Source organism: Anolis carolinensis, chromosome 5, assembly GCF_035594765.1.
Source record: "Anolis carolinensis isolate JA03-04 chromosome 5, rAnoCar3.1.pri, whole genome shotgun sequence".
Taxonomy (NCBI): domain Eukaryota; kingdom Metazoa; phylum Chordata; class Lepidosauria; order Squamata; family Dactyloidae; genus Anolis; species Anolis carolinensis.
The window spans coordinates 203,013,477-203,038,671 of NC_085845.1; the positions used below are offsets into that span (position 1 = coordinate 203,013,477).

Below are 25,195 nucleotides of genomic sequence, written 5' to 3' on the forward strand. Positions count from 1 at the left end.
ACAACACAACCGTTCAATGCTAAGGCCTCCCCGTCTGCGCAGGGCTCCATACTTGGCACTTTAACAACACAACCGTTCAATGCTAAGGCTTCCCTGTCTGCGCAGGGTTCCATACTTCACACTTTAACAACACAACCGTTCAATGCTAAGGCTTCCCCGTCTGTGCAGGGTTCCATACTTGGCACTTTAACAACACAACCGTTCAATGCTAAGGCTTCCCCGTCTGTGCAGGGTTCCATACTTTGCACTTTAACAACACAACCGTTCAATGCTAAGGCTTCCCCGTCTGTGCAGGGTTCCATACTTCGCACTTTAACAACACAACCGTTCAATGCTAAGGCTTCCCCGTCTGCGCAGGGTTCCATACTTGGGACTTTAACAACACAACCGTTCAATGCTAAGGCTTCCCCGTCTGCGCAGGGTTCCATACTTTGCACTTTAACAACACAACCGTTCAATGCTAAGGCTTCCCCGTCTGCGCAGGGTTCCATACTTGGCACTTTAACAACACAACCGTTCAATGCTAAGGCTTCCCCGTCTGTGCAGGGTTCCATACTTGGCACTTTAACAACACAACCGTTCAATGCTAAGGCTTCTCCGTCTGCGCAGGGTTCCATACTTTGCACTTTAACAACACAACCGTTCAATGCTAAGGCTTCTCCGTCTGCGCAGGATTCCATACTTTGCACTTTAACAACACAACCGTTCAATGCTAAGGCTTCCCTGTCTGCGCAGGGTTCCATACTTCACACTTTAACAACACAACCGTTCAATGCTAAGGCTTCTCCGTCTGCGCAGGGTTCCATACTTCGCACTTTAACAACACAACCGTTCAATGCTAAGGCTTCCCCGTCTGTGCAGGGTTCCATACTTCACACTTTAACAACACAACCGTTCAATGCTAAGGCTTCCCCGTCTGTGCAGGGTTCCATACTTTGCACTTTAACAACACAACCGTTCAATGCTAAGGCTTCCCCGTCTGTGCAGGGTTCCATACTTGGCACTTTAACAACACAACCGTTCAATGCTAAGGCTTCCCCGTCTGTGCAGGGTTCCATACTTCACACTTTAACAACACAACCGTTCAATGCTAAGGCTTCCCCGTCTGCGTAGGGATCCATACTTTGCACTTTAACAACACAACCATACAATGCTAAGGCTTCCCCGTCTGTGCAGGGTTCCATACTTCACACTTTAACAACACAACCGTTCAATGCTAAGGCTTCCCCGTCTGTGCAGGGTTCCATACTTTGCACTTTAACAACACAACCGTTCAATGCTAAGGCTTCCCCGTCTGTGCAGGGTTCCATACTTCACACTTTAACAACACAACCGTTCAATGCTAAGGCTTCCCCGTCTGTGCAGGGTTCCATACTTCACACTTTAACAACACAACCGTTCAATGCTAAGGCTTCCCCGTCTGCGCAGGGTTCCATACTTCGCCCTTTAACAACACAACCGTTCAATGCTAAGGCTTCCCCGTCTGTGCAGGGTTCCATACTTCGCCCTTTAACAACACAACCGTTCAATGCTAAGGCTTCCCCGTCTGTGCAGGGTTCCATACTTCGCCCTTTAACAACACAACCGTTCAATGCTAAGGCTTCCCCGTCTGTGCAGGGTTCCATACTTCACACTTTAACAACACAACCGTTCAATGCTAAGGCTTCCCCGTCTGCGCAGGGTTCCATACTTGGCACTTTAACAACACAACCGTTCAATGCTAAGGCTTCCCCGTCTGCGCAGGGTTCCATACTTGGCACTTTAACAACACAACCGTTCAATGCTAAGGCTTCTCCGTCTGCGCAGGGTTCCATACTTTGCACTTTAACAACACAACCGTTCAATGCTAAGGCTTCCCCGTCTGCGCAGGGTTCCATACTTCGCCCTTTAACAACACAACCGTTCAATGCTAAGGCTTCCCCGTCTGTGCAGGGTTCCATACTTCGCCCTTTAACAACACAACCGTTCAATGCTAAGGCTTCCCCGTCTGTGCAGGGTTCCATACTTCGCCCTTTAACAACACAACCGTTCAATGCTAAGGCTTCCCCGTCTGCGCAGGGTTCCATACTTCGCCCTTTAACAACACAACCGTTCAATGCTAAGGCTTCCCCGTCTGCGCAGGGTTCCATACTTCGCCCTTTAACAACACAACCGTTCAATGCTAAGGCTTCCCCGTCTGTGCAGGGTTCCATACTTCACACTTTAACAACACAACCGTTCAATGCTAAGGCTTCCCCGTCTGTGCAGGGTTCCATACTTTGCACTTTAACAACACAACCGTTCAATGCTAAGGCTTCCCCGTCTGTGCAGGGTTCCATACTTCACACTTTAACAACACAACCGTTCAATGCTAAGGCTTCCCCGTCTGTGCAGGGTTCCATACTTCACACTTTAACAACACAACCGTTCAATGCTAAGGCTTCCCCGTCTGCGCAGGGTTCCATACTTGGGACTTTAACAACACAACCGTTCAATGCTAAGGCTTCCCCGTCTGCGCAGGGTTCCATACTTGGCACTTTAACAACACAACCGTTCAATGCTAAGGCTTCTCCGTCTGCGCAGGGTTCCATACTTTGCACTTTAACAACACAACCGTTCAATGCTAAGGCTTCCCCGTCTGCGCAGGGTTCCATACTTCGCCCTTTAACAACACAACCGTTCAATGCTAAGGCTTCCCCGTCTGCGCAGGGTTCCATACTTCGCCCTTTAACAACACAACCGTTCAATGCTAAGGCTTCCCCGTCTGCGCAGGGTTCCATACTTCGCCCTTTAACAACACAACCGTTCAATGCTAAGGCTTCCCCGTCTGCGCAGGGTTCCATACTTGGCACTTTAACAACACAACCGTTCAATGCTAAGGCTTCTCCGTCTGCGCAGGGTTCCATACTTTGCACTTTAACAACACAACCGTTCAATGCTAAGGCTTCTCCGTCTGCGCAGGGTTCCATACTTTGCACTTTAACAACACAACCGTTCAATGCTAAGGCTTCCCTGTCTGCGCAGGGTTCCATACTTCACACTTTAACAACACAACCGTTCAATGCTAAGGCTTCCCCGTCTGTGCAGGGTTCCATACTTTGCACTTTAACAACACAACCGTTCAATGCTAAGGCTTCCCCGTCTGTGCAGGGTTCCATACTTCACACTTTAACAATACAACCGTCCAATGCGAAGGCTTCCCCGTCTGTGCAGGGTTCCATACTTTGCACTTTAGCAACACAACCGTTCAATGCTAAGGCTTCCCCGTCTGTGCAGGGTTCCATACTTCACACTTTAACAACACAACCGTTCAATGCTAAGGCTTCCCCGTCTGTGCAGGGTTCCATACTTCACACTTTAACAACACAACCGTTCAATGCTAAGGCTTCCCCGTCTGCGCAGGGATCCATACTTTGCACTTTAACAACACAACCATACAATGCTAAGGCTTCCTCGTCTGCGCAGGGTTCAATACTTTGCACTTTAACAACACAACAGTTCAATGCTAAGGCTTCCCCGTCTGCACAGGGTTCCATACTTCGCACTTTAACAACACAACCGTTCAATGCTAAGGCTTCCCCGTCTGCACAGGGTTCCATACTTCGCACTTTAACAACACAACCGTTCAATGCTAAGGCTTCCCCGTCTGCGCAGGGTTCCATGCTTCGCACTTTAACAACACAACCGTTCAATGCTAAGGCTTCCCCGTCTGCACAGGGTTCCATACTTCACACTTTAACAACACAACCGTTCAATGCTAAGGCTTCCCCGTCTGTGCAGGGTTCCATACTTCACACTTTAACAACACAACCGTTCAATGCTAAGACTTCCCCGTCTGCGCAGGGTTCCATACTTCACACTTTAACAACACAACCGTTCAATGTATACATAATTAAAAGATCTTTTTTTTTTCTTCACTTTCCCCTTCCCTGAACTATGTAACAAATCCCCCCAATAAAAGTAGCATACATTTTATAACAGTAGCACTCTCTATCTGGTTATTTTGTGTCTTTCCTTGACTCCTTTTTCTTACATGCAATCCTCCCCCCCTCTCTCTCTCACTAACCCATCCGTCCTTTAAACTCTGGCTGAGGCTCCCCCGCCATAGGTTAATACGGCGGACGATACAAATTGGCTCATATCTTTATCAAAATTACCCCTAGCACGCTCTTCTTTTAGTTCTAACCCTTCCTAAGGCTCCTGACCCAAGGACCACCAGCGGAACCAAAATCGGTCCAGTTCTCGGCACCTCATCAGCTGACTGTCAAACGGAACCGACTGCTCCTTTCAAGCCAGACTGCTCTTTTCCAGCCTTATCCCGGACTTTCCTCTCCCCGCGACCCGTGGGATGGTTTTAAGAGATCACTGGTCCCTTTCTGTGAACTGTGGATGGGGGATCGCTCTCCCGCTGGGGAGACATAGTTCTCCAAGGACCTTCACCCTCTCTACAGCTGCCAGGAGGGTGCCTGGACGGGCGCCCTCCACGTTTCATTCACATCTTCATAATTTTATGAATGAGAAGAACACTCTTCCCCAGACCTACCCCTGAACTTATGAAATCCTATACTTCCAAAGACTGCAACTCACATGTACCTCTTCCCCATGCTATTTCTATGAATTCCTTCCACCACAGATGAACTCTTTTCCCAATGTATCCGTGAATTTTCATATTCTATGTACCTGGACACCCTCATGAATCACTGTTATATGAATTTCTAATCGTTGGGCTAACTTCATGAATTGTAAAATCATGCTGCTAAAACTCCACTTTTATGAATTTCCATGCTGAGTTCTCCAGATGTTATGAACTTCGTTCTTATCAAATATTTTCAATTGTTTATATCATTCATGATTCCCCTTTATGCAATGTAACTCACTTTTATGGATTCTCCCTTATTTCCATGAAATCTATCTATCTATCTGCCTTTATGTATTTGTACTCTTTGGGATCCCCGGAAAATATGTATTTTTCCCAGCATGGTTTATATTCCAACTTTATTTTATTTTTCATTTTATTTCATATAATTGTCAAGTCATGAAATCAAATAGGAAATATTTTGAACTCAACCTGAACCCCAGAACCTATCCCATTTCCTATGACCCAGGCTTCCTTTCCCAAAAACAAAAGGATAATCTGCCACCGCTAAACCCAATCAAATTCAGATTGCATGGACAATATAGGGCTTGAGTCGCCGAATTCGGAGTGTTGACCTAAAGGTGATTCGCCCCAAGGCAAACATTGTCATATCTCACCCAAAGGAAAAACCAGGACACCTCAGAAAGGCGCCCTGCAGAGCCTGTCAATATGGCTCATCACCACCCATCTTTGCTTCCACCTCTGACACCCCAAGGCATATCTAAAATCTGTATACGTGACAGAAACCCGGACACCCTTGATTGCTGCCATTAATAAATTAAGCACCCTTTAGAAATCGGTCTAGCAGGACTTAATCCGCCAGTTCCTGCCCTGTCACCCCATTGTTTCAATAACTCCCGCCTTCTCTTTCCTGATTGGCCTGAGTAGAGACAAAAGGCAGCTTCCTATTGGGCCAACGGAGCAAGGTGGGAAACGAAAGCCCGCCTCGTTCAACCTTCTAGCCTATCAACGATCAGATGGGCGGGGGAGCGGGGCGGGAAATTCAAAGGGCTGTCAGACTGAAATTTTGTATAAATATGGCTTTATTTTGATTATATGGTACCCTAGTAGACCGAATGATCGCTACTAGAGTCCTCTTCAGCTGAATTGCTCAATAAAGACTCCTTGGCGGATTTTCCTTCAACTTTGGCGGACCTTCTTCATTTCGGCCTCAGGTTGTATTGCGGCTCATAATTCTCCTTTTGGCTCCGCCAAGGTCCGTTCTCTCAGGACCGGATCGGGTCCCTCCTTAAGGGCCCGATCCCCTAAAACGCGGTCGACAACAACATCAAGAAATCAAGAAACAGTAAAACAAGAGCAGGCCGCATGAACACAAAGATAAAACCCTAAAAGGCTAAGCTCCTCCAACTTGGTCTCCTAGCAACCCAATAAAAAAATAATAAAAAACACTAAAAATAATAAAAAACACTAAAAAATTAATACAATAAAATACTATAATAACAGAAAATAACTAAAAATAATACAAGAAAATAATAAAATATAATAAATAAAAAGATAACTTACAATAAAATTAATTAAAAAATACAAATAACGTCAAATAAAAATTACACAACAATTTTTAACCAAGACCACCACCACTTTGCCACAGCAATGCGTGGCCGGGCACAGCTAGTGGACTTATAAATTGCTATTCAACACAAGGATGTGTGCATCGCAACTGATGCATGGCAGGGGGTTGGACTAAATGGCCCATGTAGTCTCTTCCAACTCTGTTATTCTATGATTCTGCATTGAAAACAGATCTTGGCCTTTGCTCCTTTATGAATGATAAATCTCCAGCTTTGTAACTGAGGGCGAGCTGTCATCTCGGGAATGTGGCCATACCTTTGGTTCACACTTTCAGGGTGGCCGGGAAATGCCGAAAGTCTATATAAATCTGAGTCAGAAAGCAAAGAATTTAATCTCTAATGGCATTTGCCCTTGGATCATATGCCCAGCGCTGCACTTCTCCTTCTACCCTGACTACGTTTTGTTTTCGGGAAGGATGGGCCAAGACGTTGCTATAAGAAGCAGGATGTCCATCAAGAGGCACCAATTATACCGATAGTGTCTGGACATCTACGCTTTCTCTGTCTCGTAGCTGTTGGACCACAAGGAAGACTAAGGCCTTGACTCCTGGAACATCTCATTCCACCCGTTACAAGAAGAAATCAGAATGAAGTAAGAGGTTTTGGTCGATGGAACTTCCGCTGAACCCCAGAATTGTTCCCCAAACAGCAGAAAGGCACAAAATGGACTTAGAGTGCATCTACATGGTAGAATTAATGTGGTTTCCTACCACTTTACTATGGGTTAGAATTAATGCAGTTTGACACCACTCAAAGTGTCAGGATATAACGCTAAGGAATCTTGGGAGCTGTAGTTTTCACTCTTGGGCAACGAAGAAGGTGAAAGACGTTATTAAACTATAAATCCCAGGGTTCAATGGAAGGAGCCAGGGCAGTCAAACTGGTGCCAAACTGCATTCATTCTACCGTGTAGATGCAGCCTATGGCTCAACACTGTGGCATCCTGGGAGTTGTAGTTTGGCGAGGCACCAGAACCCTTTGGCAGGGAAGGCAAAAGACCTTGCAAAACCACCGCTCTCAGGATGCTATAACATTGAGCCATGGCTGTTAAAGTGATGTCAAACTGCATTAATTCAACAGTGTAGATGTACCCTCAGAACAGAGCTTAGAGAATGGTGGTCAATTTATTTATTTACAGTATTTAATATTCCGCCCTTCTCACCCCGAAGAGGACTCAGGGCGAATCACAATATACACATAATTGGCAAACATTCAATGCCATATACACATAGAACAGAGACAGACACAGAGGCAATTTAACCTTGTCCAGCTTCCAGCTTCCTGAGGGTATGCTCAATTCCGACCACAGGGGGAGCAGCTGCTTCATCATCCACTGCGACAGCAACTTTCTCATTCCAAACGCTTGCTAGACGATTTTTTTTAGGGTGTCGTAAATTAGCTAAATTAGCCTCCCCACATATAAGTGGTACCTAAATTTCTTACTTGATAGATGCAACTATCTTTCAGGTTGCTTAGGTCAGCAACGAGCAGGGGCTAATCATTTTATTTTAATTGGTCAGGTGCTCACTCCGACATGGGCTGGCCTCAAACTCATGACCTGTTGGTCAGAGTGATTTATTGCAGCTGGCTACCTAACCAGCCTGCGCCACAGCCCGGCCCCATCAATGGATGGTTCGATAGAAAAAGGGTTGAAAATCACTACCAGGAGTCAGTCTCCAGCTGTGGGTTCGGCAAAGGTCTGTCTCCATTTGCAATTTTGGGAGTATCTTTCTTTTTTCCTTTACCAGGTTTTGGGAGAAATACCCCCCAGTTCTCCCAATTTGAGAGATAGTCTCAGTTTGCCATGTCTATGTGCATTGTAATCTGCCCTGAGTCCCCTTCGGGGTGAGAAGGGCGGAATATAAATACTGTAAAATAAAAACATATTAAATAAATAAATTAATCCTCTGTCATCCCATTTTCACAGCTGCTGTTAAAATGCCCCTGTTTCTCTCTCCTCCTCCTTGGCCCTCAGCTAACTTTAGTTGCTGCAAACTGAGTTCAAGGCACAAAAAGGGTTTGCAGGTTAAGAACTTGTCAGGGGAGAGTGGAAAGCAATGAGCCAAAATTTTGTAGTTCAGTCTGATGATGAAGGGGGGTTGGGGTTTCGACAGCTTGATTCAGGAATTGTTGAAGGCTCAGAAAAGCAGGCTGATCAGGGGAACGTGGATGTAAAGATGTGAGGCAGGGAGGAATCCTTTTTTTTTGATCCCACCGCTGCCACCAATTTGTAAAGATGTCTGGATGATGATTTTTTATAACCGCTGCCACCAATTATGGAGATGTCAGGCAGAGGATAACTTATTTTTCTTAATCTTTCTTTACTTATTTTTCTTTTGATGGTAACGTTGCTTAGTTTGGGATATGTGTGACAGAGGCTTGGATGTTGAAAGATAACAAAGATAACAAAGATAACAAAGATAACAAAAACAAGTTTATTTCATGTACAAAGCTTAGTGGTTCAATAACTTCTTTGAGGCACTTAAATAACGGTAACAAATAGATGTGAGGTGTTCCAACTTCCAAAATACTTTCTTCTCTCAGAACTAAACTAGAAACTGATCACTTGGATCCACTGGGATTAATTCCCCTTACTCCACAGCCTCTACAAATAACCCTAAACAAGTCACCCAACTTGCTTAGTCTGGCCTATTAGAGGTCTGCCTCCTTGATTTCCCTAATCTGGAACCAGTCTATCTCCTGTGACTCTCAGATCACAGACTAAGATTTGAACTTCCCTGGTTTCCCTAAACCTGAAACCAGTCTATCTCCTGTGACTAATAATCACAGACTACCTAAAATAAGTCACCTTATTTTAGAATTGACTCAAATTCCCTCATTTGAGCAACCCTGATCCTCCACTTGAGAATCAGTCTTCACTGTAATTCCACCATTACAGACTAAAATTTAAACTTCCCTGGTTTCCTCAAACATGGAACCAGTCCTTCCCCTGTGACTAACAATCACAGACTAAAGTGGGTTTAAAACGTTCCCTCCTTTTCTGCCCCTGTTGCAATGGTAACCTGCCTCAGAATGCTGAGCCGGTTACCTTCCCCTACATATTATCAACTCTAATACTTTCCCATTTTAAACATAGCCAAACCTGACTGTTTAAACAAAATCAAACAAGCATGTCATCCATAAATCAAAATAAAACACACACTTCTTTACAGTGGAAAAACTCTGAGTTTAGCAGAGATGCTGAGTTTAGTGATAAGGGTGAACTTTCACAGGATTTTGAGCATTATCAACATCAATCAAGTCCAGATGGCTCGAGCAGTGAGGGAGAAGGCTTCTCCTTAGATAGAAACACTAGATTAAGGTTGAGATTTGGTCCCAGGTGTTCTGTGAGAATCGCGGGCAGGCATGTGGGAACCAAAGCTCAGAGGAATGTGTTTCTAGCTTGCAAGAATGGTTAAAAAGGGGTGAAATTGGGGAAGATTTCAGACAGAGCAACATTGATTTCAGAAGTTGAACTTCCGCCTTGTCTCAGTTCATGGAAATATATCTTTGCTTCGTTTCATGCCTAGAATCTGTGTTGGATTATATTCTTGAAATTTATGCTACCTTGTTTCTTCAGGACAGATTTGTTATTCTGGAGACTTTGAACTATTTTCTACAAAGATTTGGAACTGTATTCTACAGATTGCCTTTGCAATTGGATGACTGCTTTCTTTACTGCTTTTTATTAAGACTTTGCTATCTTTTATCAATAAACTGAGAAAACCAAGTCAACTGTGGTGGAATGTGTGTGTTAAGAGCAAGGTGAATCCATGCTGAGGTGCAACACAAAACCCGTTTCTCCCGGTAGACTTGGGGAAAAGCAAACTGCTGCTTCTTGGCTTTGCTTGATTTTTCTCTGTAAAACACTAGAGCAGGGGTCCCCAAACTAAGGCCCGGGGGCTGGATGCGGCCCTCCAAGGTCATTGACCTGGCCCCCGCCCTCAGTTTTGGATTTAGGCTCACCCAAAGTCCGAAATGACTTGAAGGCACACAACAACAACAACAACAACAGTCCTACTTAACTTGACTATCTCATTGGCCAGAAGCAGGCTCACACTTCCCATTGAAATCCTGAAAGATTTACAGTATGTTGGTTAAAACTGTTTTTATTTTTAAATATTGTATTGTTCTTTCATTTACTAATATTGTGCTATGGTAATAATGTAATATATTGTGTATACATATAATATTGATAATAATTTATTTATTTATTTATTACAGTATTTCTACCCCCGTCGTTCTCATCCAATAGGGGACTCAGGGTGGCTAATAATAATAATACAATATAATAATATTGTATAATATAATAATATAAATTGTATATTATATATTAAATGTACTGTAATATTACTAATAATATTACGGTATAGTGGTATAGTACAATATATTAATATATAATGCTAATATTGTACTATGCTAATAATATAATATATTGTATGTACATACAACTTGTAAGCCGCTCTGAGTTCCCTTCGGGGTGAGAGAGGGTGGGGTATAAATGTAACATATAAATAAATAAATAAATAATTGTTGTTTTTTGGGGGGAGGATTACACTACAAATAAGATATGTGCAGTGTGCATAGGAATTTGTTCGGTTTTTTAAAAATGATAATTCGGCCCCTCAACAATCTGAGGGACCATGAACTGGCCCTCCACTTAAAAAGTTTGAGGACCCCTGCGCTAGAGGTTGTACAAGGCTTTGGTGCAAAGGGGCTTTATTTTAATCCAGAGTTGCCATGGGTTCTTTTAGACTGTTTTTGGACCTGGGAGATTTTTTGCTGTATTGGCTTTTACAAGCAGGATGGCTCCTTAGTTTGCAGGCTGGATTTGCCTTTCTTCTACGTCTGGTGGCCAGGGAACCTCTGTTCTTTGTGGTCCTCATCCTTGTCAAGGATTTAAATAAAGTTTCCCTTGTAAATGAGACTTTCATTGGAGAGACAGGCTAGGCACCACGTCCTACACCTGCATGGCAGAAAGCAGTTGGACTGAATAGCTCTCCTGGTTGCTTCCAACTCAATAATTCCATGATCCTAACTTAAACTGATACATAGGCCTTCCTTCTATGTCTGGTGGCCAGGAAACTTCTGCTCTCCGTGGTCCTCACCCTTTCTCCCCCTTTTCTCTCTTCTCTTGGCAGCAACCAATCATTGAAGGAGAAGCTCCAGAGCCTGCAGTGCCCTTTCACCTGGCACTTTGAGGTCAAGGACAAGGTGGAGGTTGGACACGTCCTGCAGAGGTTGGCTCTCCGTCTGGATCACACCACATTCCCCAATCGGGGCACTTACCTGGCCATGAAGGCCTACCTGCACCACCTCCAAGAGGACTACAGTGAAGCATTGAAGAGCCTTCAGGAAGCGGAGGAGGTTCTCCAGGAGGACCATCCCACCAACATCTCCCGCCAGGTCCTGGTGACCTATGGGAACTTTGCCTGGATTTATTACCTCTTGACCAACTATGAGAAGGTGGAGCACTACCTGGAGAAGATCCATAAGATTTGCCAAGCTCTCTCCAGCCCCGAGCCCTACTCTGTTGCAATCCCTGAAATCCAGGCCCAGAAAGGGTGGTCCCTGCTGACGTGGGGCTTCCGGAATGGACCAGAGGCCATAAAGTGTTTCCAGTTGGCCCTGAGAGGAGATGAGTCCAACAGGGAATTCCAGGCAGGTCTGGCATATTCTGTCTATGCCTTCTGTTGTCTAAATTTGGAGGAAGACATGAAAGAAACCCAAACATTTTTGGAAGAGGTCCTTGTTCGCCAGCCTCAAAATGCTGAAGCCAAGGTGTTTTTGGCCAATGTAATATGGATAAAAAACCAAAGGGGGGTGAAGGAAGAATTAGAAAGAGCCAAGAGCTTGGTGGAGGACGTGGTCCAGAACAGCCTCAACCCAGAGGTCCTGAGGAACGCTGCCAAAGTGTGTGTATCTTTGCCTCTCTCCCTATCCCAGGCAATTTCCGTTCTGAAGAAGGCCATAGCCCTGAGCCCCAGCTACCACCTGCTTTACTACGACCTTGGTCTCTGCTACAAGAAGCAGATGAAGAAGGCATCACCGGGAAAGAGAGAAGAGCTTGTCGCAGCAGCTATTGAGAGCTTCAAACAGTCTTTGGAAAAGGATCCTGCATCCGTGTTCTCCCAGCTGGAGTTGGCCAAATTGTACGGGGAGAAGTCCCTGGCTTATGTGGAAGAGATTTACCAGAACCTGATGGAGGATCTGCCCAAGCTCAGCCAACGATGCCAGCAGGCCATCTACTTGCACTGGGGGGACTTCCTGCTCCACAAGAAAGGAAAGAAGGAGGAGGCCCTGGAGATGTACACAAAGGGCCTCCAGATTTCAGGTGGTCATGGCAAGGAACGCTGGCTTCTGAGGGGTCGCTTGCTGAGTCTGGCAAAGTTGTTCCAGGAGGAATCTCAAGGGGATCAAGCCAAGGCGATTCGTGAGATGGTTGGGTCTCTGTATGGAGACGAGTCTGGACGGGTGCTCCAAGGAGGGAAATGAAGGGAAAATATTGTTCCTATGTATGAATTATGTACCCTACCTGTTCCTTTCCTTTATTCTTGTGAAAAATGTCTTATATTAAAGAATGACCGAGACCTGACCTAGGAATTAAATGGACAAGTTGCAACACACCCCAGAGGGAGATAATTCCTCACACCAGGAAACTGTCAGATTCCCCTTGCATGGACAATAGGTTAGGGTTTTTTCCCATAAAGACATCGGAGCAGGGCCATCTTTTGGGAAATCAGCCGTCCGGATTCCGGGACCACTTAACAACAGGGACAATCCACGGATCACCTCGACTGTCAACATGGACAGGACACCTTTCAAAAACAAATGCAGCCCATCTGACTCACCATATGGGGTGTATATTTACACCCCAAGAAGCAGTCTAGAAACCCCTCCAGGACATTCACTCAATGACTCAATCATAATTCCTCGTTAATCCCCAGCAAGTCCATTGTTCCTAGATAAGCCCGCCTCCTCATCCCTGATTGGTGGGGGACCCCGAAGCATAGGGAGCCCTCTGATTGGACGAGGGTTCCCGCCACCATTTTAAGGACCAATCGGCGCATAGGAGGGCGGGGAAAAAGTGTAGCGCGGAATTCAATCCCATATTTTTGTTATAAAAGTGGTTGATCTGTAAATGTATGTTATGGTTCCTTTTTCAGCTGAAACTGAATAAAACAACTCGGAGTTCTTTCTTCAACATCCTGAGGGTGAGAAATTCTTTGGCTAAACCTTGATTGATCTATAGCGGCTCCCCTCTTGCCAGGATCCTCGGACTTACACCCGCGAGACAAGCAGGGGATTCCCTTCAAGAAGGAACTCCCTAACTAAAAGAGCTCGATATCAAAGAGATGGAAAAATAAAAAAATGGACCCAATGTTTCACTTGTGTAATATTGCTAAAGTGCTTTAACGTTTTGATTATAACGTTGGAACCCACTGCTGTGTCTCTTGAACAGGCAACCACTAGTGCAAGCCTGGGCAAACTTGGGCCCTCCGGGTGTTTTGGACTTCAACTCCTACAGCCTACCGGCTGTTAGGAATTGTGGGAGTTGAAGTCCAAAACACCCGGAGGGCCCAAGTTTGCCCAGGCTTGCACTAGTGTCTCTATCCAATTAGCTTGCCTTCCCAGTTTGATTCCGTTATCGAAATCCTGGGAACCCAAAACCTGCGGACATGAAAAATTATTTATTTATTTATTGACAGTATTTATATTCCGCCCTTCTTTCTCAGGGCGGATCACGATGTACATAGAAATGGCAAACATTCAATGCCATATGAACATAGAGACAGAGACAGACACAGAGGCAATTTAACCTTCTCCAGCTTCCGGCTTCATGGGGGTCTGCTCAGTTCTGGCCACAGGGGGAACTGCTGCTTCATCGTTCACTGTGACATTGAGTCCTTGATGGAGCACTTCCTCATCTTCTGGCACACATACTGCTGGATGTTTTTATGGTGTCATAAATTAGTTAAATTAGCCTCCCCGCATAAGCAGTACCTACATTTTCCTACTTGATAGATGCAACTGTCTTTCGGGTTGCTTAGGTAAACAATGAGCTGAGGCTATTTAATGGTCAAGCACTCAATCTGACCCGGGTTTCGAACTCATGACCTCTCAATCAGTACTTATTTATTAGAGCTGGCTACTAGCGAGCTGCACCACAGCCCAGCCCCGAAAAGGTCTCAATAGCCAAGTCCAAGGCAGCCTTTCACCCAGAAACCTACTGTACAGTAGAGTCTCACTTATCCAAGCCTGGCTTATCCAAGCCTCTGGCTTATCCAAGCCATTTTTGTAGTCAATGTTTTCAATATATCATATTTTAGTGCTAAATTCATAAATACAGTAATTACTACGTAGCATTACTGCGTATTGAACTACTATTTCTGTCAGATTTGTTGTATAACATGATGTTTTGGTGCTTAATTTGTAAAATCATAACCTAATTTGATGTTTAATAGGCTTTTCCTTAATCCTTCCTTATTATCTAAGCTATTCGCTTATCCAAGCTTCTGCCGGCCCATTTAGTTTGGATAAGTGAGACTCTACTGTATATACTTGAGTATAAGCCGATCCGAATATAAGCTGAGGCACCTAATTTTACCACACAAAAAAACTGGGAAAAATTTCGTACCTCTTCAGCTCTAACTGAACACTGGGATGCTATCAGGATGAGGTGGATCGGCGGCTTGAAAAACTGCAAGTCGCTTCTGGTGTGAGAGAATTGGCCATCTGCAAGGATGTTGCCCAGGGGACATTGCTCAGATGTTTTGATGTTTTACCATCCTTGTGGGAGGCTTCTCTCATGTCTCAGCATGGGGAGCTGGAGCTGATAGATGGGAGCTCACCCCCGCTCCCTGGATTGGAATCACCAACCTTTTGGTCAGCAGTCCTGTCAGCACAAGGGTTTAACTCATTGCACCATTGGGGCTTCCTCCTAGGAAATTAGGCAAGAGTAAGCAAGTTGCAAGAGTAAATATGTTTCCTAGGCTCTCTTTGGCAATAATCTGACATGACTTGCTTTCGTGCAGGCCTCACTCAATTCAGGAAACAAAGTTCTCAAAGCATATAAACTTTATTTAAGACAGCAAAGTTGCAAACCTTACAGTGGACATTGCAAGGGATGAGAAACAGGCCAGTGCACAAAACATTTACAGGCAAAGTAAACCAACTATTCCCCAAGTTTCCATCCCATTGACCAATACATAACATTAGCTCCATTGCATGGACTTTTCTTCCAATGGGTCTTAAGCCAAAACATGTGTAACAACCCTCACCCCAAATCTCTTGATGCTGTTTTAGCCGTGATATTCCCTATTACAGCTGCATCATAAATCTGCCAGGCTGAGACAAACCCTTAACTCAGGAATTTTCTCCAGCAGGCCCCCACCAATACATGCAGTTTAAATGTGCATATCTTTTACAAGCAAGCAAATAATAATAATAATAATAATAATATAATAATAATAATAATAATAATAATAATAATAATAATAATAATAACAATAATAATATTTTTTCTTATCCGCATCTCCCCATAGCTCAAGGCAGTTTACAGCAAAGTCAAAACAAACTCAAATACTATAAAAAAATGCAGCTCCATAAAATATACGTTTATGTAAAATAAACATTAATCACACAGGGCAGAGACCTAAACACAGGACACATAACCAATGAGGAATACACAGGGTAGGAGTCATGCTTCCAACACTTGTTGCACAAAGAGGGTTTCCTATGGAGGGTGGCCCAAGATAAGTTGCTGCCTAAGGCCAAGGAGAAGACGGAGCTAATTGGCCTGGCCTCTGGACCTCGTTTATATCAACGAATATTGGGAGTTGGCTTAACCAGCCCCACAGAAAGGCAAGGCAGGCCCCGCCAATGGCCACAATGCACGTTCTACATTTCTGTGTTGTCTCCACATTGCAACAGGTGAAGGAAGCAGGAAATGGGACTTGTCAGGAAAACGATCCTGGATCATGGATGTGAGGCAGATATATTGAGACACTTGCAGCCTTCCGTCTCAATATTCTCCTCCATTAGGCCACTTAGCGACTGCTGAGCAGCACCAACAAAGGAGACTGCATAGCTGTTTTATCTGCCAATCCCGGCAGCTAAATATCTTTATTTACACAGCTATTTACAATGAAAACAACCAGAGCTGCTGGCACACATGTTGCTCTGGCAGAGAGATCAATGGCGACTAGCAAGAAGTCCTCATCAGTGAAGAACACTCCTCCCACATTCCATTGTCCATGACATTTCTTCCTTCTACATATGCAAAACAGAAGTCTCATTCCTTTGCCCTTCAAGCAATAAATCAATGCTCTATGCAATTAACTCCTCCAGTGCTGGTTTTCTAACAGAAGCAAACATACATTAACTTTAACAATGAGTAAACATTTCACACACTACAATAACCATTACTCTGACAGGACTTGCGAGTCAACATCAGCCACAACGGGGCATGTGTGGCATCGGGAAGGTCAAAGATTAGGAAGGAACATGAAAACCCATCTAGTCCAACTTTGCTACCAGGGTAAGGATCCATGGTGGTGGTACCTTTAAAAGGCCACCACATTCTCAGGAAGTCCTTTCAGTGGTTGACAAAAAGGAGAAAAAACCAAGGAATAATGCATCCTAGAGTATCACAGGTAGAATTTAAATCTCTGCTCCAGATGAAGACCTCTCCAGTTCCTCCGGAAGTGGCAGGAAATGAACTAAATTTTTGCCTCCTTCTTGAGGTCTCATCTTTCTTCTAATGCTTGCCTAAGATCTTCCTCCAGGCAGAGACCCAACCTTCTCAGGCATTGCCTTGGCTTGACCCCCTTGAGATTCCTCCTAGAGCAGCTTTGTCAGACTCCGGAGGCGGCTCTCCAGCAGGGACCGTTCGTTGCAATGCCCACCTGAAATCTGGAGGCCCTTTGTGTACATCTCCAGGGCCTCCTCCTTCTTTCCTTTCTTGTGGAGCAGGAAGTCCCCCCAGTGCAAGTAGATGGCCTGCCGGCATCGTTGGCTGAGCTTGGGCAGATCCTCCATCAGGTTCTGGTAAATCTCTTCCTCACAAGCCAGGGACTTCTCCCCGTACAATTTGGCCAACTCCAGCTGGGAGAACACGGATGCAGGATCCTTTTCCAAAGACTGTTTGAAGCTCTCAATAGCTGCTGCGACAAGCTCTTCTCTCTTTCCTGGTGATGCCTTCTTCATCTCCTTACTGTAGCAGACACCAAGGTCGTAGTAAAGCAGGTGGTAGCTGGGATTCAGGGCTATGGCCTTCTTCAGAACTGAAATTGCCTGGGATAGGGAGAGAGGCAAAGACACACACATTTTGGCAGCGTTCCTCAGGACCTCTGGGTTGAGGCTGTTCTGGACCACGTCCTCCACCAAGCTCTCCGCTCTCTGTCTATTATTTCTCTGTATTACTTTGGCCAAATACACCTTGGCTTCAGCATTTTGAGGCTGGTGAACAAGGACTTCTTCCAACAATCTTTGAGCTTCTTTGTTAAGTTTTGGGTTCCAAGTGTGACACCAGGAGGCAAAGGCAGAGTATGCCAGACCTGCCTGGAATTCCCCATTGAACTCATCTCCTCTCAGGGCCAACTGGAAACACTTTTTGGCCTCTGGTCCATTCCGGAAGCCCCACGTCAGCAGGGACCACCCTTTCTGGGCCTGGATTTCAGGGATTGCAACAGAGTAGGGCTCGGGGCTGGAGAGAGCTTGGCAAATCTTATGGATCTTCTCCAGGTAGCGCTCCACTTTCTCGTAGTTGGCCAAGTGGTAATAAATCCAGGCGAAGTTCCCATAGGTCACCAGGACCTGGCGGGAGAAGTTGGTGGGATGATCCTTCAGGAGAACCTTCTCCGCTTTGCGAAGGCTCTTCAATGCCTCACGGGTGTCTCCTAGGAGGTGGTGCAGGTAGGCCTTCATGGCCAGGTAAGTGCCCTGGTTGGGGAAGGAGGTGTGTTCCAGGTGGAGAAGTAGCGTCTGAAGGATGTGCTCAACGCCCACCTTGTCTCTGACCTCAAAGCACCAGGTGAAATGGCACGACAGGTTCTGGAGCTTCTCCTTCAAGGGTCTGCAAAAGGAGGAGAGGAGTAAGTAGGTCAGCCACTTCTCAGTCCCAGGTACCTCACAACCCCTGAGGATGCCTGCCATAGGTGTGGGCAAAACGTTAGGAGAGAATACTTCTGGAACATGACCATACAGCACACAACAACCCAGGGAAAATAAAGTTTTGAGCTGCTGGAAGAAGTGTCCTCTTGGGGCCCACCTCCCTCATTGCCCAGACCCGTTTTCTCACTGCCCAGACCCTCCCCTCCACTTTCTTTGATTCCAAAACCGTATTTCCTTCCAACCATTCAGGAGGTGCTTTGTTTGTGTTTTTCCTGCATGGCAGAAGGGGGTGTTTGAATGGCCCCTGGGGTTGCTCCATTATTATTATTATTATTATTATTATTATTATTATTATTATTATTATTATTATTACAAAGATTGGATGGCCATCTGTTGGGGGTGATTTGGTTGTGTTTTTCCTCTGCATGGCAGAAGGAGGTCAGGCAGGATGGCTCCAGGGGTTGCTCCTATTATTACTATTATTATTATTACTACAAAGCCTGGGTGGCCATCTGTTGGAGGTGCTTTGGTTGGGCAGACCTTGCACTAGGTAAAGGTCAAGGGTTTCCCCTGACCGTTAAGTCCAGCCGTGTCCGACTCTGGGGGTTGGTGCTCATCTCCATTTCTAAGCTGAAGAGCCAGCGTTGTCCGTAGACACCTTTGAGTCATGTGGCCAATGGCATGACTGCATGAAGCGCAGTTACCTTCCCGCCAGAGCAGTACCTATTCATCTACTCACATTTGCATGTTTTCAAATTGGTAGCTTGGCAGAAGCTGGGGCTAACGGCGGGAGCTTACAATGCTCCCTGGATTTGAACCACTGACCTTTTGTTCGGCAAGTTCAGCAGCTCAGCGGTTTAACCCACTGCACCACTGGGGGCTCTGTGGTTAAGATATTCGGCTAGAAATGGATAGGAAAAGCACAGGATCGTATGTTTTGGCAAATGATAGATTTGCGTGAAGTTCAAAGGAGTGGATCGACAACAAATGGGATAGAATAGAAATAAAATATAATATTGTTGTCGACCGCGTTTGGGGGATCGGGCCCCTTTAGAAGGAAGCCGATCCGGTCCTGAGGGAACGGACCTTGGCGAAGCCAAAAGAAGAATATAAGCCGCAATACAACCTGAAGCCTGAAATGAAGAAGGTCCGCCACGTTGAAGGAAAATCCGCCAAGGAGTTTTATTGAGCAATTCAGCTGAAAAGGACGCTAATAGTGATCATTCAATCTACTAGCGTAACATATGTTTCAAATAAAGCCATATTTATACAATGTTTTGGTCTGACAGCCCTTTGAATTTCCCGCCCCGCTTCCCTGCCCATCTGATCGCGGATAGGCTGAGAGGTTGAACGAGGCGGGCTTTCGTTTCCCGCCTTGCTCTGCTGGCCCAATGGGGAGCCGCTTTTTGTCCCCTCTCGGGCCAATCAGAGAGGAGGAGGCGGGAGCTATTGAGACAAAGAGGTGACCGGACAGGAAACATCTGATTAATTCTGGCCCAGCCAATTTCTAAAGGAATTAATGACACCCATCAAGGATGTCCGGGGTCCTGTCACGTTCACAGATTTTAGATATGTCTTTGGGGTGTCAGACGGGAAGTGGTGATTTGATGAGCCATCATTGACGGCCCCACAGGGTGCCTTCCTGCGGCGTCCTGGCCTGAGATGTGACAATGTTTGCCTTGGGGGCGAGTCACCTTTAGTTTGGTGACTCGCCCTATATTGTCCATGCGATCGGAATGAGATGGGATCAAACTGTGGCAGATTATCCTTTTGTTTTTGGGAAGGGGAGGTCTGAGTCATGGGGCTAGAGTTCAGGTTGGGGTCATAATATTTCCCATTTGATTTCATGATCTGACAATTATATGGGATAAAATGAAAATTATAAATAAAGTCGGAACATAAACCCAGCAGGGAAAAACACATATTTTCCGGGGATCCCAAAGAGTGTAAATACATATAGGCAGATAGGTAGATAAAGGAGAATCCATAAAGGTGGGTGACATTGCATAAAGGGGAATCATGAATGATATAAACAATAGAAATAAGCAATAGAAAACATTTGATAAGGACGAAGTTCACAACATCTGGGGAATCCAATATAGAAGTGGGGTTCAAGCAGCATGATTTCACAATTCATGAAGTTAGCCCAACGATTTGAAATTCATACACAGCGAGTCATGAGTGTGTCCAAGTACATAGAATATGAATATTCACAAATGCATGAGGAGAAAGAGTTCATAGGGAATTCATAGAGATGGCATGGGGAAGGGGCACATATGGGTTAGTAAGTCTTTGGAGGTATAGGATTTCATAAGTCCAAGGGTAGGTCTGGGGAAGAGTGTTCTTCTTCTTCATAAAATCACAAAAGTATGCATGGAACGTGGAGTGCACCCGTCCGTCACCCCCTGGCAGCTGTAGAGGGTGAGGGTCCTTGGAGAACTATGTCTCCCCCGCGAGAGAGCGATCCCCCCATCCCCAATTCACAGAAAGGGGCTAGGGAAAGCCATTCCGCGAGTCGCGGGGAGAGGAAAACCCCGGGATAAAGCAGCAACTTGGCTTGGAAAGAAACGCGGTTCTGTTTGACAGTCAGCTGTTGAGATGCCGAAAACTGGACCGATTCCGGGTCTGCTGGTTGTCTTCGAGTCAGGAGCCTTAGAAAGGGTTAAGACTAAAAGAGGAGCGTTCTAGGGGTAATTTTGATAGAGATATGAGCCAATTTATATCGACCGCCATGTTAATCTATGGCAGGGAAACCTCAACCGGAGTTTAAAGGGACGGGAGGGAGAGAGAGATTGCATGCAAAGGAAAGGAGTCAGAGAAAAGATACAAAATAACCAGATAGAGAGGGTTACTGTTAAAATAAATGCTACTTTTATTGGGGGGATTTGTTACATAGTTCAGGGAAGAGGAAAATGAAGGAAAAAAGGTCTTTTAATAATAGTCTGTTGCGGTCCCGCTCCGTTCTTTTGGGGAGTAATCTATGGAACTTTCTGCTGCGTTTTCAAATCAATTTGAAAGCTGGGGTGACGGTCATCAATATCTCTATATTTAAAAATGCAATGTTCGTTTGTAGGACCGAGTTAACAACAAGACCACTGGACCAAATGGCACCAAATTTTGCCACAATACACCTACACATCCAAGGTATGACCTCCACTCAAAATAACCTAAAGAAATAAACAGGAATGAATAGCCTTGCAGCTTCAAAGCCTGGCTGATTCTCATTACTTTTTTTCCCATACCACCAGACTAAGCCACAGCAACGCGTGGCCGGGCACAGCTAGTAATATCTATATATATAAAAGGGTAATGGAATCATGGCACTGGACAAAACAACTAAACTAAATGCCCCACAACCTCGAAAATTGACAGCACAATCTCTCATCCATGCCTCTACGTTCATACAACAAAAAGAAAAGAAAAATGAAGTCCTAATTAGAGGGAGAGGAATAATTGTTTTTATCCAATTACTGCCAGTTAGAAGGCTAAGCTCCGCCCACTTGGTCTCCTAGCAACCCACTCAGCCCAGGGGACAGGCAGAGTTAGGCCTCACTTAGGCCTCTTCCACACTGCCTATAAAATACAGATTATCAGATTTGAACTGGATTATATGGCAGTGTAGACTCAAGGCCCTTCCACACAGCTGTATAACCCATTTAGAATCTTATATTATCTGCTTTGAACTGCATTATCTTGACTCCACACTGCCATATAATCCACTTCAGTGTGCATTTTATCCAGCTGTGTAGAAGGGGCCTCATATAATCCAGTTCTAAGCAGATAATATAAGATTATCAATATACAATATACAATTCCTCAATACTTTATTTCCCATACCACCATACTTCGCCACAGCAACACGTGGCCGGGCACAGCTAGTCTATATATATAAAAGAGTGATGGCATCACGGCAATTCACAAAACAACAAAGGTACAGGCCCCCCAACCTCAAAATTTGACAACACAACCCATCATCCACGCCTCAAGGTTGATACAACAAAAAGAAAAGAAAAATAAAGTCCTAATTAGAGGGAGAGCAATAATTTTTTTTATCCAATTGCTGCCAGTTTAGAGGGCTAATCTCTGCCCACTTGGTTGCCTAGCAACCAAGGGACAGCCAGGTTTCAGTTCGGGGACAGGCAGATTTAGGCCTCACTTAGGCTTCTTCCACAGATTATCTAATTTGCACTGGATTATATGGCAATGTAGACTCAAGGCCCTTCCACACAGCTATATAACCCATTTATAATCTTATATTATCTGCTTTGCACTGGATTATCTTGACTCCGCACTACCATATAATCCACTTCAGTGTGCATTTTATCCAGCTGTGAAGAAGGGGCCTCAGATAATCCAGTTCTGAGCAGATAATATAAGATTATCAATATACAGTAGAGTCTCACTTATCCAACGTAAACAGACCGGCAGGATAAGTGAATATGTTGGATAATAAGAAGGGATTCAGGAAAAGCCAATTAAACATCAAATTAGGTAATCGTTATACAAATTAAGCACCAAAACATCATATTATACAACAAATTTGACAGAAAAAGTAGTTCCATGCGCAGTAATGCTATGTAGTATTTACAGTAGAGTCTCATTTATCCAACACTCACTTATCCAACGTTCTGGATTATCCAACGCATTTTTGTAGTCAATGCTTTTAATATATCGTGATATTTTGGTGCTAAATTCATAAATACAGTAATTACTATATAGCATTACTGTGTACTGAACTACTTTTTCTGACAAATTTGTTGTCTAACATGATGTTTTGGTGCTTAATTTGTAAAATCATAACTTAATTTGATGTTTAATAGGGTTATCCTTAATTCCTCATTATCCAACATATTCGCTTATCCAACGTTCTGCCGGCCCGTTTATGTTGGATAAGTGAGACTCTACTGTACTGTATTTACAAATTTACCACTAAAATATCACAATGAATTTAAAACACTGACTACAAAAACATTGATTATGAAAAAGCAGACTGCGTTGGATAATCCAGAACATTGTATAAGCGAATGTTGGATAAGTGAGATTCTTCTTTAATATGAAATAATTACTGGGATAGAACAATGCAGAACAATATAATCTCTAAAACCAGGACAGTAAATAAACAGGGGAATTCCACACAGGAAACAATCAGGGCCAGCTAACACCTCCCAACAAAGTATTCCTATCATCAAAGTCTGGAAAATCCTCTGTTTTCTCAGGGCCACAGACAGTAGAAGCACATAAAATATTGCAAACAACACCACTCTGAAAACAAGGGAATTCCAGACAGGAAACAATCAGGGCCAGCTAACACCTCCCAACAAAAAATTCACTCAGGGAGGAAACAGCCAGGCTTTAAAGCTGCAAGGCCATTACATCCTAATCATTTTTCCTAATTGCAGCATTCATACTTGCCTCTAACAAACAAAAAAAACTAATCAGAAATATTGTATATTCACAACCTTTAGGAAATAATATCCCCTGATGGCGCAGCGTCTTAAAGCGCTGAGCTGCTGAACTTCTGGACCGAAAGGCCACAGGTTTGAATTGGGGGAGCGGAGAGAGCCCCCACTGTTAGCCCCAGCTTCTGCCAACCCAGAAGTTCAAAAACATGCAAATGTGAGTGCATCAATAGGTACTGCTCCGGCGGGAAGGTAACGCCGCTCCATGTAGTCATCCCACATGACCTTGGAGGAGTCTACGGACAACGCCGGCTCTTCGGCTTAGAAATGGAGATGAGCACCAACCTCCAGAGTCAGACACGACTGGACTTAATGTCTGGGGAAAACCTTTACCCTTGACCTTAACTACCACCAATTCCTCAATACTTTATTTCCCAGACCACCATACTTCGCCACAGCAACATGTGGCCGGGCACAGCTAGTATATATATAAAAGAGTGATGGCATCAGGGCAGCAGACAAAACAACAAAACTACAGGCCCCCCAACCTCGAAATTTGACAACACAACCCATCATCCATGGCTCTAGGTTGATACAACAAAAAGAAAAGAAAAATAAAGTCCTAATTAGAGGGAGAGGAATAATTGTTTTTATCCAATTGCTGCCAGTTAGAAAGCTAAGCTCCGCCCACTTGGTCTCCTAGCAACCCACTCAGCCCAGGGGACAGACACAAGCGTTTGGAGAGACCCCTAAGGGCCATCCAGCCCAACCCTTTCTACTATGCAGCAGGACACAATCCAAGCATTCACAACACATGCACAACGTATAAATACTATACAATACTACACAGGGACATAGACCCCCTCTACCCTCACCACTTTAACAGAACACAAACAACCAAATGCATACTAAACATAAAGACAACCATACAATAGACATTCAATACCACCACAACCTCAACAATTTCTCACCAACACCACCAGACAACGCCACAGCAACGCGTGGCCGGGCACAGCTAATTATATTATAAAACAGAGGGCAGGGGCCAGGTAAATGACCTTGGAGGGCCGCATCCGGCCCCCGGGCCTTAGTTTGGAGACCCCTGATATATATCTTGGCTTATCTAAACTTGACCAATTACTGAGGATCTGGGTTGCCTTTAGTCTGCACATGCCCGGTCCCTTGGTGCTCTCCTTTTTCCCCAGGATCAATACAAAGCATTCTCGGCATGATCTCTGCTGCTTACCCCATTCTCGCTCTCTCTTTGGTCCACTCCTTGCAGCTCTTGGACAGACTTGGTCAGATGGGGCTTTTTCTACACTTTGTTGATGCTTATATAGCTTGAGTGTGCTTGTGCCTTGCCCCATGTGAGCTCTTTTGCTGGAAATGGAAACTGAAACTGAGGAAGAGGGGTCAGGAAAAGAAAGCTAGCATCAGTTTGGTCCTTTCCCCTTGTATGTTGTTGTGACAGCTTGTTC

General features: G+C 44.7%; 2 protein-coding genes across 2 annotated transcripts; one reads left to right on the forward strand and one right to left on the reverse strand.

Moving 5' to 3' along the window:
* The first annotated feature begins 6,791 nt into the window (after nt 1-6,791).
* On the forward strand, nt 6,792-13,408 carry LOC103280601 (interferon-induced protein with tetratricopeptide repeats 5). Its single transcript, XM_008120135.3, has 2 exons — nt 6,792-6,796; nt 11,346-13,408. The coding sequence occupies exons 1-2, from the start codon at nt 6,792-6,794 to the stop codon at nt 12,697-12,699; spliced, it is 1,359 nt and encodes a 452-aa protein (XP_008118342.2). The 3' UTR covers nt 12,700-13,408.
* A 1,856-nt stretch (nt 13,409-15,264) lies between these two features.
* LOC103280600 (interferon-induced protein with tetratricopeptide repeats 5) lies at nt 15,265-25,195 on the reverse strand. Its single transcript, XM_008120134.3, has 2 exons — nt 24,964-25,195; nt 15,265-18,280 (listed from the first exon to the last, which is right to left on the reverse strand). Exons 1-2 carry the CDS (start codon nt 24,966-24,968, stop codon nt 17,047-17,049), a joined length of 1,239 nt encoding a protein of 412 aa, XP_008118341.2. The 5' UTR covers nt 24,969-25,195; the 3' UTR covers nt 15,265-17,046.